The sequence below is a fragment of the Melanostigma gelatinosum genome, assembly GCF_949748355.1.
Source record: "Melanostigma gelatinosum genome assembly, chromosome: 2".
Lineage (NCBI taxonomy): Eukaryota > Metazoa > Chordata > Actinopteri > Perciformes > Zoarcidae > Melanostigma > Melanostigma gelatinosum.
Genome location: NC_136635.1, coordinates 20144987 through 20161162, shown reverse-complemented (window position 1 = coordinate 20161162; position 16176 = coordinate 20144987). Strand labels below are relative to the sequence as shown.

At 44.7% G+C, this 16176-nt stretch overlaps 1 protein-coding gene across 1 annotated transcript; it reads right to left on the bottom strand.

The window, feature by feature from the left end:
* Positions 1-7504: 7504 nt before the first annotated feature.
* On the bottom strand, positions 7505-15302 carry ppef1 (protein phosphatase, EF-hand calcium binding domain 1; the record flags this gene model as incomplete). The annotated part of the gene is made up of 18 exons (XM_079286510.1): positions 7505-7728; positions 7825-7909; positions 8269-8432; positions 8533-8639; positions 8857-8999; positions 9079-9264; positions 9341-9593; positions 9690-9811; positions 10380-10529; positions 10681-10717; positions 10801-10967; positions 11184-11230; positions 11701-11815; positions 11903-12066; positions 13561-13621; positions 13727-13854; positions 14183-14215; positions 15248-15302. 18 exons carry the CDS (start codon positions 15300-15302, stop codon positions 7505-7507), a joined length of 2241 nt encoding a protein of 746 aa, XP_079142636.1.
* Positions 15303-16176: the final 874 nt, after the last annotated feature.

Genomic DNA, 16176 nt, shown 5'->3' with positions numbered 1-16176 from the left:
TTTTGTGTAATTTCTTGCGTCTTTGCACACGTCACACACCTCAGCCAGCAGAGCCCGCTGTTGTCCTTGGTAAACATTTCTTCCAGCTGTAAGGGGAAAGCCGATGGGAGGCTGGGCAGGCACATTTATAGCCACCTTTTTGGTTCACACAGAGGTGGGAACAGCCTCCATTCCTCCGGCTGCACTCATTGATGTCTGGAGGAAAGCGAGAGAAACGAAGGGGAGCATGTGTAATGAACATATTCACACAAACTCATTTTATACAAATTTCACTCATTACGAGTGCGTGCATGACCCCACTGACCTTTGCAGCGTCGGCCATCTCTGTGCAGTGTGTATCCTTTGCGGCAGATGCAGTGGTGAGAGCCTGGGAGGTTGACGCACTGCCACTCACATGTTTCCTCCTGGCACTCATTTATATCTGTGTGGACACGCAGAGATATATGGATGATTTCTTTGGAGAAATTTAGAGACATTCTCAGCTTTTATGTTGTTATCTCCCACCTACACACTCCTCCCGAAGAGCTTGTGCAGTTGCATTCTCAGGTGTTGCTGCTGTGGGTTGCTTCCGGTACCCAGGTGGACACTCTGCGATGCAGCTGTGCCCGTTTCCGGCTAAGACGTAACCGTACGAGCAGGAGCATCGGTAGGATCCTGGTGAGTTATGGCACAGCTCCGCACATGCCCCGAGCCCCTGATTTACAGCACACTCATCGATATCTGGATCAGAAAAATACTTTTAGGAGAAGGTGACAACAACCAATCTTTTCCGACAGAAAACACACTTTATTTTGTGTTGGCAATGGTTGGTGCTGCTTTTTTAGTAACTTCCCTTTGAAGTCGATTTTGCGCCATTCAAGTGCTGACCACTTTTCTGACAGGTAAGTAAAATGTGTAATCAAGTAAACCTGAATTGTTACATCTGCCCCTGGGACATCTTCCATGCCCTCGTAAGTGTTTACCTAACCTGAAGCCTCAAGTCAATACATTGAGGTTTTGGGATACAACGATTCACATGTTTTAGGTCGGTAACTGGAGTTTAAAATGTAAATTATGTGCCATGGAGACTATAAAACAAGACTTTGAGTCATGCTACACGGTCTGTGTCTCAAACTGGCTCAGGGAAGTGTGACAAAAAACGAGTCCAAACATAATTTTAATTTAACTATAGGTTACCTCCAACGAACAACGGAGTGTGTAGATGCTGTGGAGGTGTTGAGGGTGGATGTTGGCTGTAGTATAGGAGACTGAGCACATGGAGAGGCCCATGTGAACTTAACCAAGCTGATGGCCCTCCCATGTCAGCCGGCTGCCTGCTGAGGTTGGACAGGACACAGCAGTGCTTTTACTAGCATTACAATGCTAACATGCTTGTATAAAACAGGTATGTTACATGCTAATTGGCAAACGATAGCACATTTTTAGTTTAGTGCAGCATTACTAAATATGGTAATAATATTTACTAACTGAGAATGAAGGGAATATGGTTGGTTTTACAGGTATTTGGTAAGAAACTAAATTGAATCTAGTGCATCACACCATTAGCATTCACCATCTGGAAATCCATGTGGCGGATGAGACATTTTAATCTGGATCAAAGTGGTGGACCATAGAGCTACTAGCATGAAGAGCAAGGCATGGTTTCCCACAGTAATGTTTAGCGAGTGTCCCCTGACCCTGGCAGTGGCTGTCTCCGGGGGGAAGACTGTAGCCAGCAGGACACTTGCAGTGGAACTTCCCGGGAGTGTTGACACAGCCAAACACACAGCCTGTTACAGCTGCAGGCAGCAGGCACTCATCCACATCTGGGAAGATGGAGAAACACTTTTTTCATAGATGGGAACACCATGAACAGATGCAAATAAATACACACACACGCACACACACACACACACCTGTGCAGGAGGTCTGGTCATGAGCTGGCTGATAACCGGCATCACAGCTGCACTTAAAGGAACCAAATGTGTTGACGCACCTCTGCTGACACGGGTGCTGCCCCTCCACACACTCGTCTAAATCTACACACATGCAGACAAAAATGATTACATGGATAAAGAACACATATCGTGCACTGGTTTTTAATGAACACAGACCTAATAAAGCAAACACTCTTGCTTAGAGGCGACCTGACAAAACACACACACACACACACACACACACACACACACACACTGAGATGAAAGAACAGAGCAGCAGATGAAAGCTGGTCATGTCCCCCGCCTCTGAAACCTCATTGATGTGTCGCCATGTTTTGCTGTTTGGACCTATAATGAGCAAACCATAATGCAGATGTTTTCTGACTTCCTGTTCTGCAGAGACAGGAAACAAGGATGCGCAGAAAGGACTCCGCAAGCTTGTATATCAGCTCTCGTTCTTGTTTTCCTGCCATAGGAAAGCACCGTTTCCCCTTACTTTCTCCCAAGTGAAATACTCAAGGACAGCATTTGACTGCATGTGCTTAGTTCGTCTCCACCACTGCTTTTCTGTTCATGGTTCAACATGTCTATATATTGAGGCCCATGTGGACAAAAGGTCATCTTTTGAAATACGGACCTAATTTAAAGCTCATTTCTTTTGAACTGTCAGACAGGAATGATCACGAGCCTTATTTCGTTGCACAGGAATTTTCCGGCCAAAACTAAACTATAATTAGTCAAACCAAGACATCTGGACAGGTCTATCTGTCTTATAGTGCCCACTGATAATAACACTGTTGAAAAAATATTGTCAACACCCTCAGCTGGTGGCCCTCACAAATGACAGGTTGTCTGTGAGCAGCCACGCGTATACCTGAGACGATATATAAAGTAGACGTCAGCGCTATAAGTGCTACAAGGTCACCGTGCTGCCATAAATTTCACAGCTCACTCGTATACTTGTCTGTGCGCCATGAAACATCAAAAACAACACAATGAGGAGGTTCCCTGTTGTGCTGTAACACGCCTCAGTGTACGTTGTGTTCTTATTAGGAAGAGCCCCGGGGCGTTCACAGAGGATTCAGCAGGAATGTTACAAGAAAAAGAAAAAACATTAATATGTTCACCTCGACAAGTCCGCCCATCATCCAGCAGAGTGAATCCAGCTCTGCAGTGGCACTGAGTTCTGGTCTGGGTGCTACTCTGGTTGTAATGTTCGGAGTGAGAGCACAGCTGGTAGCAGCCTCCTTGGGTAACTGAACAAGGTGTCAACTCTGGAGACAAACAGTGAGGATGCATCAACAAAGGGAGTTACAATTACAGAAATGAATTTGAGCATTTGTATGAGAACATTGGTGGAACGTCATCAGAGAGAGGTGAAGGACTGGAGACAACCCAGTTTGAGGCTGTAACTCACTTGTAACGTTCAGAACCATCTTTCAGACTGAGATGATCTTCATAACCGACATGAAGCAGCTTGATTGAAACACAGACTGAAACTGGATGCGAGTCAAGAACTGAAGCTGTTGGTCGTTTAATTTATCGCCAGAAAATTTAGCAAATTCTTATCGGCAATTTTCAATTTTCTTTTACATTTTATACGACAAAAACAATGAACTGATTTATTGAGAAATGATTCTGCAATTCACAACCTGGTGGTTAGTTGCAGCCCTAGACTCAAGTTGCCCTCATTTCAGAAAAATAATATAAAGATTTTCAGTCAAGGAACAAAGATATTAATCTCGTCAAAGTGCAGCATGAATGATCACCGGGATTCACAAACAAGCTCCATCATGAACTCTAGAAACACACTGCATATACTGTGTGTGATAATAATCAATCTTCTTTTACATGCAAACTGCATATGGACTGTAACAAACTATTTCATAACACATACATCCCTGGAGTGCTCACATAGTACTGGTTTTTGTGGGAGGATTTTCACATAAGAATCACTGACAGGCCACCAACTATTTTATGGCAAATATCAATCTTTAGATTTTCCTTTTAAGGCTTATATCAACAATAAACAACTATCAACGAAACAACCTACCCAAACACACCGGTGTGATTCCGCTCCAGGTGTCCCCCTGCTGGCAGTAGCTGTGTATGTCTCCATGAGCCAGTGTGTAACCTGGGTAGCAGCCATACTGTATGTAGTGCCTGTAATCTCTGGGTCCCGGATTCTCCACATTACGGAAGTAGAAGGTCCCGTGAGCGGGCACAGGCGGGTACGTGCACACGGGTCGTCTACCGAGTCTCAGAGACGGCAAAGGCGGGTTGGAGGTGGCGCTGTGGTATTCGGTCTGGTGAGATCTTGGCTCAGTGGTGGTGGAGGTCTTTGAAGGAACGTTAGGGAGATGTGTTTTCTCACTGGCCTGAGTGAAGCTGGGACTTGAGAAAGTATAGGCCGACAGGAAGGGAATGGGGGCTGATAGGGAGGGAGCAGGTGATGAAGTGGAGGAAGAACTGGTTGAAGTGAAATAAAGAGAAGTAGATAAAGTGTATGCTTTCTCTACAGGCCCAGGCCGGGGAGGATACAGGAAACCGGTTTCAGCCCGTTGGTCTTCATCTGCAGTTTGTGAAGAGCCTGTTGCTGCTTCAGAGGGAGTCTCATCAGATCTCGTGAGGCGGAGTGGGGAAGTTGGTGCAAACGTTACAGTATTGGTGACAGCGGCGATATCTGGTGTTTGGTCTGTTGAAAATGACGGCGGTGAAGATGTTGATTGCTCTGTTCTTGACAATAATGATAAGGTAGGCGAGACAGTAGCAGACAGATGTGATTTAGAGTCGACTCCGTCCACCTTTTCTGCTTCCTCCTGTGACGCCTCTGCCAGCGAGCCATGCATCCCACTTCCTGTTTCCTGTCCTTGTTGATCTTCATTAACCTCCTGAAGTTGAGCCTCATGATGAGTTGTCTGGACTCCATCTTTGACTTTAAAATTGGGAAACTGAACATTCTGCTGCAGGTGGACTTTCGGGTTGGTCACTTTGATCCTCTCCCTGTCGGACATTTGGGATGGCGTGTGAGACAACAAGACAGATTTGAGGTTTGCTTCTTTGGAAGCGGTATTAGCGAGGGCGTAGTGGGATTGTTTCTGGGTCTTCAGAACTACGGCAGCCTGGAGGCTCTGACGTAAGTTTGGCTTGTGCACATTGACGCCTGAAACTGAGCGCATCATGTCGGACTCTGACCGGGAGAAAAGAGAAAATGGTTAAGGAGGTGTGGTACGTCTGTTTGTGCAGCAACTTTCAAACATGACGATACATAGTTACAGTTGCTTACAGGTACAGTGCTGCAAGAAACGTTCTACTGCTATTTGGACATATTAACGCAATGTAATACAAAGAGACATTTCAAGGAATAGTAAGACACGAATACACACAAGGAGAGTGGTATCAATCTGCTCATCTAACTCTCGGCAAGAAAGCAAATAAGCGCATTTTCCAAAATGTTGCTTTAATAGCTGAGTGTTTTTTATGCTCACCTTTGCATATAGGCTTCGTGCTATTCCAGGTGGGGCCCTTACAGTATAACATTGACGGCCCATGCAGTTGAAAGCCACTATTGCAGCTGAACTCTGCCCAGGAGCTGTCCCCATTCATGCTGCTTGTCCCGTGACTGAGCGGCCCCGGGTTGGAGCAGCCGGAGCCTGAAAGAGCAGGATAATATCATAAAAAAGTGATTAAAAGTCTGATCCTGACCAGGATCCTTTGTTGCTCTGTTGCAGTCTCCTCTCAAATCTCTACCCTGCACTGCAATAGAAGCAAAAAAAAAAAGCTTGAGACAAAAAGTTGAGGCAAATGAGTGAACACTTGTCCTCTAAATGCACATCGTAAAATAAAAAGGTTTACAGTACATGCTCATGAATGAAGCTCCTCACCAACACAGACTGGGGTGTCCCGGGACCAGTGTCCGGACACGCAGCTGTTGGTCTTGTATCCATGGAGCTTGTAGCCAGGGCGACAGCGGAAGATCACCAGCAGTCCACCGTAACGGAAAAACGTCTGCCCGTTCTCCAGGTGTCTAAAACCGCTGCATCCCTCAGCTCCGCTCGCTGCAGGACAGTTTCACAGTGAATGCCAGCGGTTGTTGGAAAACACTTGCTCACTCTCAACAACAGCACAAGTATGAAAATCAACTTGAAGAAAGTACCTGGAGGAGCATAGATGCAGAGCAGAGCGACCAGTGCCGCCAGGATCCCCATCCGATCTCGCACTTGGGATGGGAGGACAAAGAGAAGCACGTGGAGAGTGAAAGTGGGAAGTATATGAGGAGCTGAAGACTGAGGAGAGGGGAGGGGAGATGTGGTGTGGGATTACTACGGGATGGGCATATGGGAGGAAGGAGGGGTAAGAGGGTGCAAAACACTGACAGATGGATAAGGAGGTATCAGGGGAGATGCTGCTTTATGGCGAGTACTTACAAACACTCAGGCATCAGCAGTTTGACAAGAAAAGAGGGCAAGATCCAAGAACGCTTGCACTAAAATGTTCAAATTCACTTAAAAAAAGGATTAGTTCCCACACCCTTCACTTTTATCTCTTGGAACCGGTATGTGTGTATGTGTGTGTGTATGTGTGTGTGTGTGTTCAGTAAAATCTGAACCCATCATTTACTTAGGCTGAGAGGATGCCTGGGCCCGTTTTACTGCTCTCAACATTTAGGTAATTATACTGGGCAGAATGCCAGAGTGAAGCAGAGAACGAACACACACACAGACACACACACACACACACACACACACACACACACACACACACACGCACACACACAAACTAAAACACACAGTCAACCACACACACACACGCACACACACACACACACACCCGCACACACACAAACTAAAACACACAGGCAACCTCTTGAACACTTATTAAAACATGAACAAAATTCAACAATTTGTTGAACAAAAGCCATTTTATTCCTTTTTGGTAAACAGCTGAAAACACACTATCTGAAACTAACATTAGCTGCAGTGTGTCTCTGTTTTCTCACGCCATCAGTCGTCAATACATGTAATGCTACAGTGCGTGGCATCGACGCTGGTACTCCTGCTGCATCTGTTGTACACTATAATGTTTCTGCCAGATTTCATGACAATCCATCAACACTTGTCGAGACATTTTCCGCGACACGCTCAAAAATGTCGACCTGTTTGTGGCACTAGATGAAAAAACAGTGAATCACCAAAGTCATTAGGATTCATCATCTGGGAACCATGAATGTCTGCACCAAAACTGATGCCAAGATATTTGAAATCTTTTGCCTGCTGGTGGTGCTGGATGAAAGATGAGAGGCTCACCAAAGTCTTAAGGATGTATCCTCTGGGGAGCATCATTGTCTCATGACAACCCATCCAGTAGCTTTAGTTTTCAACCAAAGTGGTGGATGGAAGCAACGTACAAGTCGACATTGCCATCCCTAGATCCACCGAACAGCGAAAATGCACCATCATTTTAAACCACATTACCGCTAGTGAAATCGCAGCTAACTTAACACTAAATCATTTAAACTTTTCCGCGCTTTCCTGTAAAAGATGCTAATCATTCAGGACTTCCACACTGTAGCGTTCAGATTCTTCCCTTCACGAACACTTCCCTCCAGCCGTCTTCCCGTTGAGTTGTTCCTTGTTGTCCAGTTTGTGTACCACTCTGAATGCCTCCAGGAACTCAGTGAAGTCTATGCTGCCGTCCTTGTTGAAGTCGATGCTTCGGGCCAGGTCGTCGACGGCGCTGTCGTCGACGTCGACGCCCAGGTGGGCGCTGAAAAGACGCCAGGTGTGGCGAAACTCCTCGATGGAGATCAGACCTGAACACGACAACACACATTCAGTACACTCATGTGCGGAAGTGACAGACACACACTTTGAATTACTGACACACTTTTTTTTTTTTTTTTGTTTACCTGAATGGTCTTTGTCTATAATGTTGAATATTATCTCAATGTCTGTCCTGTATCTGAACAGAGTTTCAGCCATGTTTGGAGTCACCTAAAATTAGAAAAGAGAGAAAGAGAACTGTAGATAACCGTTAGCTGAGTTTAATAGCAGCAGTGGTAGAACAAGTAACCTACTATGATCCTAAAAGTACCAGTACCACTCGGGAAAGATTTCACTTTACAAGTGAAAGACCTGCATTAGGAATTCAGAACTGTCTTTAAGATGTAAGAAGTATCTCAACAAGGTGGAGAGTCTGGATACAACAGAGTAAGTCGATTAAATCTAACTAGAAAAAAAATCACCAAAATGGTAAAAAATGAAATATGAGGATCTCAAAATACCCTTTAATTAGAGTATTTGAGTAAATGTACTTGGCTGCTCTGATGAGGATGACCCCTCGCCTCTCTTACCTGAGCTGGAGGAATCCCTGGCTCCATGTCCTCAAAGCAGGACTGATAATCCACACTGCCATCTGGTGCCAGGCGGGCTAAGTGCGGGCGAAGGGTCCTCCAGGGCAGATCCAGTCTCAGTACAGACTCAAACGCCTGAGCCCATTCACTGACTGACACACAACCTGAAAAAAACCCACAAAAAAAGATACGCGTGCATCTAACAGCTATACATGTCAACCACAGTTAAATATAAGCAAGGCAAACGGAGTGAGAAGAGCGCACCGCTGTTGTTCTGGTCGTACTGCTGGAGGCTCGACAGCAGCTCAGAGCGATGGGTGAACAGCTTCTCCTTCAGGGCCTTGAGGGCGGAGCCTTCAGCAACTCTCACTCTGCAGACGCACACGCAAGCACACGCAACGCTGAGCTTTCTTACGCAAATGCTTGAATTCAAAAATTGCTTTTGTTTTGACCGCTCAGCAGTCCAAAACCCAAAGATGAAAACAGACACATGTAGAACATCCTCACAGTGGAGGACGCTGGGACCAGCTGGTACAGAGCTGGTATTCATTTTTAAACAAGCAGAAACACGGCTGACACCTGTTGTACCTCTGTGTCAGGGTGAGTTTGCGTGTTGTGCGGCTGACTTGGTACTGGTAGAAGCGGGGAACCAGTTCTCGGCCCACTTTGATGTACGCTCCACGGTTGCTTCCCTCCTCGTAATAGTTTGACGCTGAGAAAATGGTGATCACCTGTGGGACAAACATTCCTTACAGACTCAAACATTTATTTGGACAATCTGAATGAACGTCCTGCGTCCCTCCCGTCTACCTGTCCGCCGTGACAGAACTCGTATCCCTCCTGTTTGCACTCATGGGATCTGATCAGCAGCTGGAGTCCGTGCCGGAGCAGCAGTCTGCGGGTGACGTCCGGGCCGAAGTAGCAGCCTCCTCCTCTGAATGTGTTCGGACTGCAGCCTTCTTGGGGTTTAGGGTCACTCCACAATATATCCACTACCTGCAGGAGAGAGGAAACGCAGATCAAAGTGCTGGACGAGGCACAGAACACTACGGGGTGCTGGATCCACTCTGACCTGTGTCCATTCCCGATCGTGTTGTGGAGGTGGTGGAGGAGGGGGAACGGAGGACAGAGAGTCCAGGTAAGGCACTTGGAGGACATTGATAGTGTAAGGCATGCTGGGAGAAGACGGGCACGGACGGGGCGAGAGGCACGATGGAGTTCGAGGGGAGCAGAACGAAGAGGAGGACGAGGACGATGAGGAGGAGGAGGAGGAGGAAGAAGTGGAGGCTGCGCTGTCTTGTCGGCTGTGCCCGCATCGCGTCTTTCTACAGGGACAGAAGAGAGGGTCTGTCACTTTAAGCAAGAAGTCTTATTGTACACTTTAAAACACACCTGTAAGCGGCTGTGGGCCGCTGTCAGACCTCGGTTGGTTTTTGCTGTGGCTGCTGGGACGAGAGCCGGCCGTCGATCTCATTCTTTTGCAGGAATGGCCGATGTCCAGCTGCTCCAAACTGTGTCTGGGAAACCTCAGGGCAGATTTCACCTGGAAGAGGAGAGAAGGGAAGACAGAAATAAAGTGAGGACAAAGGTATTCCAAATTGAAGATCAAACCGATCAAAAACTGACTGAACAGATGTGTTCATACACATTCTGAGTACAATACTCATCTTAGCAAGTACCTTGAGAAGGTAAGAAGCCAACATAGAGATACACAAATGATTGTACATTTTGTTGCATCCATTTCCTCTACTTCTCGAGTAATTTGGTTAACTTCCCAGAATTACTTTTGATAACTATATGAGAACATGTGCATACATATTTACAATCCAACGAGACTGTTAATGAAGAAATAGATGATTATTTTTCATTTGTGTGACGGATGAATTATCATTTCTTTCGGCCAATCATTTAAAAGAATAAAGGAAATCACATGAACAAGGTATGTGATGTACATCACTGAAGGCAGTTTGAAACACCTCAGGTATTCAGCATGAACCTTGTCTGCCAGATAATCATCAACATTTTATTTAAGTGTTGTTCTGAACTCTAGTGCCCAATGCTGATTTTTGCAGATAAAAGTACAGTACAGGTGGCTGAGTGTTTCCACTGACCTTGTGTCTTTCTATGGAGCTGAGGAAGTCCAGGTCGGTCTGGTCTGATATCCCACCGTGAACGATCAGGATCTTTCCGTCGATGACCGTCGCGATGGGCAGAAGGCTGAAAACGTCCTGAAACAGCTGGAGGATCTCACGGCCATGAGTCTGCGCACAGTGACAAAGGAATTAATCAAACAACCGTTGGCCACTGAGCCATTTTATTAATCCAATGCTAAAGTGTGCAGAGTGTGAACTGAGCTCTGTACGTATACATGATAAAGGCAGAATAAAGCCATGTGGCTGGACGTTACTGCACCTTGTATTTCTGCATGACTTCCTTTGTAAACCCATATCTGAAATGTAAAAACATATCCTCATTGTACTCCCCTTGTGTTTGAACAGATGAATGTTTTTGTTAATTTCTCGTCTCAGCTACCTGAGGTTCATTATGTGGTCTTCGTGGTTTCCTCGGTTCAGGTGCATGTAGTCGGGGTAAAGCAGCAGGTAGGCAAAGAGGAGGCTGACCACTTCGATCGACTTTTTCCCGCGGTCCACAAAGTCCCCGTTGAACACGTATGGTGTCTCCGCAGAGGGAATGCCATTCTGAACAGAAGCGAGTCGTGAAATCAACAAAATTAAAATCGGATCTTGAGTGCATGCTTTCGGCTATGTCTGATGTGGCTTCAACTGTCGCGCTCGTTTAAATCTCTATCGATATAAAATCAGATGAATCTGAACGAAATGTTTTCCTGTACAATAGGTCGTGAGTGATCCTAAAGAAATGTGTTGTACTGTAAAATAAATATAGCTTTACAGTACCTTATAAAATATGAGAAGTAAGTCATCAAGCCGCCCGTGCAGATCACCTGTACCAAAAAGGAAAATCACAGCAATGCAGAAATGTGAATCTTATTTCTGGTTTATCTGATCCCTGATTTGCAGAGGAAGTCTGAAATATTCCTCAATGGAATTAAGAAAACCTCAACCGCCGACCGGTGTGTGTTTTCTGTTTCAGTCACAAGTATTCTTGAGTTTAATGAGATGCGAATCTGCAGGAGGAGGCGGCCGAGGAAGAGGAGTCAAGTGCCTGATCAGTGTGCAAATAAACAAGACTCTTGGATCGCTGCCATTAAGATACAGTCAAATGTATTTACAACACATTTACAGACGTCAGCAATCACTGAACTGGTAAGCAGGTTATTCATGTGTTATTCATGTAAGAGCCCACTGTGCCGCGCTTCAAATTCATCACAGAATCCAAACGACGAGACTGAAACATTTTGACAAATAACTTTGAATCTTGAATTAACACGAAACGGAGGTCGCCGTCACCCACCACATATAGTGATCTCATTGGTGTAGGATGTCGACAAGTGGATGATGTTGGGCATCTGTTTGAGGAGCTTTTTGGTCTCGTACAGCAGCTGCAGAACATATCTGGCATGTAGGGTCTGCAAGCAAGAAGAGCAATGAGGTCCCTAAAAGAGCAAAATAATCTATCCAAAGCAAGAGAGAGAGAAAGACCCTAATCACTGTACCTGTTGCTCCTTAAATGCACTGAGGAGAGCATTCGTATCAGAGACAGAGAGAGGAAACGAGAGTCGGGGTCCCGTGTACGACTCTGGAACGGGGATCAAGTTGTAACAGATCTCTCTGTCTAACCAGGGGTCCACCACCGGGTCCAGCAGCTGGGAGATCAAGTCTGGAGGACACAGAGGGAGCAGCTGTGAACGTACAGTACTGAGCTCATTCTCACCGATGTCTTTGGAACTTGACTGAAATCAAAGACCACAAGCACACAATGCAAGAATAAAAATAGGCAATAGACAGTTTGCTGGTTGAAACAAAAACAGATTCCATCCAATGTTGCCATTAAAAAACGGTGTCAACTCTTTAAAACTTTGAAACTACTCAACATTTCAGAAGGAAATCTTTACCGTTTACTCAATTACATTTATTTGATAACTTCAGTTACTCTGCAGAGTTAGATTAATTATACAAAATAGAATTCACAAATACATTTTTATGAATTGTTCCATCAAATATTGTTCAATCTAATTTTGAATGCAGGGGAAAAAGATCAGAGTACTTCCCCCACCACCACTGCTGAACAGCAATCGGAGTGTGTCTCTCAATTAACGGATGAAGTAAAATATTTATATATATATATATATATATATATATATATATATATATAGAGAGAGAGATAATAATGTGGAGTTCCCTGTACTAAACAGCAGGACACAACACCACATCCACTCTGTGTGACCTCGCTGCTGTATTAAAAGACCACTCCAATATGCTAATAAACCTCTAATGTGTGCAAACAAACAAGGCATGAGCAGGCATCTACCTCCAGGCCTATTTCTCTTTTGTCTATTTCCCCCGTTGTGTCTTTAAATGTCCTCTATTCTGCCACACACACACACACACACACACAGACACAGACACAAACATGGATGCAGTACATAACAACTACGAGAGAACGAGAGTCTGGTCTCTTTGCATCACTTATGTCGACTCAACGTAAAACCCACGTGGAGGATGGAGTGTTGGGCAATAAGGGATGACATGAGGATGAACTTGTCAACGGATCATCGGGCCTTTTAGATGGATGAGATGGTCAATACATACTTAAGCCACAGCGGTGTCAGTGCAACACACCAACACATTGGCCTCCATGTTCACAGTAGTTGCTTAGCAACAGGGTATAACGCAATGGGTTCTCTAATGTAGGCCAAAATACAGAGGCGTGACTGACAAAATGAATACTGTAATATTCAAATTTCATCTCTCACTATTTGTATTTACCGAAAGCATTAGCTGGACCCATCCGTCTTTCATCATTCAATCTCACATAATAGCACAACAGCATCAAATGAACCTAAAAAAAAATGTTTAAAGATGTAAAAACAAAACATGACTGAAAAGGTGAAACGGCATAAACTCACATGTAAGCTTCAGTATATGTGAGACACAGGCAGCCCTGAACGCTTTGTATGCACAGTGCAAAAATAATAACGTATATGCCTTCATATCCAAATGAACCCTGTTGGAAAATGTTGTTTTACTACAAAATAAAATCAACTTTATCTCCAATATTACCAAAAAACAAGGGTGAAGTCAGACATTTCGATACAAATAATACCATCTCATCGAAATATTCTGCGGTTAAAAGAGTGTTTTGGCTCCTGACCTGGTCCATTTCCATTCAGCTGAGTGAAGTTGTCGAGCATGAAACTGAAGAAACTGGAAAGCTGAAGAAAGAAAAACAAACATGTTTAAGCTTTCTGGGGCTTCTGAATATGAGCTTACATGTGTACTTGAGCTTTTAAGCAGGGAGTGCCTCTTCTGAGCGTCACCTGTAGCTGGTCCTGTTCCCCAGCATATTCAATGGACTGAAAGATGTTCCAGGTGTACCTGCGCCTCATCTCCAGACGGGCCATGTAGCGCCGGTACCATCGCTGGATCAAAACAGCTGCCTTCATAGCTACGACAAAAAAAAACAACTTACATTTCATTTAGAGGGGAAACGTGTTTACACATCTGGAGACAGATCCATACAGGACATGAATATGACATGTGAGACTCTTATTTTGTGTTGTTATGGAGCACAGCATTTTAATTACCGTACAAAGTGACAAACATCATGAGGTAAATGTAAAAATGCTCACAGATACGCGCACACACACACACACACACACACACACACACACACACACACACACACACACACACACACACACACACACACACACACACACACACACACGTCAGGTATGTCACAGACTGATCTTTAGAGATGAGCAGGGTCTTACTTAGAGCTGGGCTGGGACTCTTAACTGTGTCATCTGTGAGAAGAAAAAACTACAATTCAGCAAAAGAAACTGGTAATTGACTAAAATCATGCACAAGACAAAACACACACACACACACACACACACAGTGAGAGCGATAACAAGACACAGGGGAGGTCATGAGCAACAGTGGGACTGGAAAAGCAAATTAAAAGAGCTTTCAAGAGAAACAGCGCTCATTAAAGAGAGAAAGCAGACTGTGAAGAAAGAAAAGCACCATCTGTCAAACATCTGGTGTGTGTGTGTGTGTGTGTCCTTGCAACAAGTCTGACGAAAATGTACTACCGCAAAAATTAATTACCATCAGATTCATTCTGCATGATGTGACATTGAGATGCATAAAACGGAACCATAACACTGCTGCCATGACGACTGCTAATAATGCACTGTTTAAAGAGCACAAATGAAATAATGTCACATCATGCATCACATCATGCTTCACAGACGTGATCAACAAGCCAACAACGCACAAAAGCACAGCAACTAAAGACTATTTTCATCATCGATTACTACAAACATTGGCAAGCTTTTTGGCCCATTTTTGCCAAAAAATAAATTGACTGAAATGATAAATCAACTATCAAACTGTTTTCTGACATTCGATTAATCGACTATTTTGTTTGTTTTCCATCTGGACTGAGGATGTCTACTGTGTGTATGTCAGACTGCATGTAGGCTTTAAATGTGATTTGTAGAATCTAAAAACAAAAGCCACTGAAAGTCTGTAAGGACACAAACACATAAGTTACACTTCATCCCCTTCCATCAATTCTCATAAAAGCCTCATCGCAGTTATTTCTAAGCTTGCACTCCAATTAATATCCGACAGGTCTGGAATATTTGTGCTCAGCTAGTCTGTCCAGGACAGGTGTACCAACATGCCTGCTCTAATGTGATGCCAAAGTGGTTTCATCACACCTTTCCCTGGGCAACACACATGAGTGGCAAATGTTCCCACTGACAGGGAAGGAAAATATGTGTCAGTCCTGAACCCTAACGGCAGCTACACCTGCTCAGCATCCTTACCGGTCTCCAATATTTTCACTTGTGTCTCCGTAGCAACGGAGGTGCCGCATCCCATGATGTCCAACAAGGAGGTCCTGGGGGTCACATCAATCAGTTTTTCCAAAGCTGGGTCACATCTGGCTGGTGGCATGCGACTGCTCCCATGAGACCTAAAAAGTAATATGTCATCATCAGTCAGTGGTTGTCTAAATGGGAGGACTGGGTTTCACTCATTAGTTTATTAAAAGTTTCCTAAATTCCTAGAAACACTTTATCCAGTCTCACATCACAGCAGCAGGGTTCACTTCAGAGAGAATGTTCTGGAAAAGTGTCTTACGTTGGGTAACCTCTGATCCATGTGAGCTGCGGGGGTCCAAATTGACCGATGATCAACAAATGTGCAACATTATGCTTCGAAATAAAAACCTCACAACGCATGATGCAATTCGCAGCCATGAGGACACATCAAAACGGGAAAGGTTGCTCATTGCGCATCATATTCCAACGACGTGATCATTTTGCGCAAGTAAATCATCACAGTTTGTTTTTTTGTTCCTACCTGCAGCTTGTCACACGATTCTGAAATCATGAATGGGACGCGTAATCCATGTCATGCACAAAAAAATAAATAAAAGACTTGCATCGAAGCTGCGACCACAATGTTTCGCTATATACGTGTCCTCCAAATGACGGCTGAGAGGAGGTTTGAGTTCAAAAGGAAGGATAATATTGGCGGTGAAAGTGTTTCCAGACAAGATGCGGACGCTGCAGGAGCTGCTGCTGCTGGAGGAGGAGACGAGAGCGCACGAGGAGGCGGAGGCATCAGGTGGACTTTAAGCACAGACACATCACAGGATGGAGAGCCAGTCAGCTGTTCCTCCTGAAAATAGCCCACCTCTGCAAATATTCAAGTCATTTCCACCATGACTCATTTCATCAATCGTTTCTGT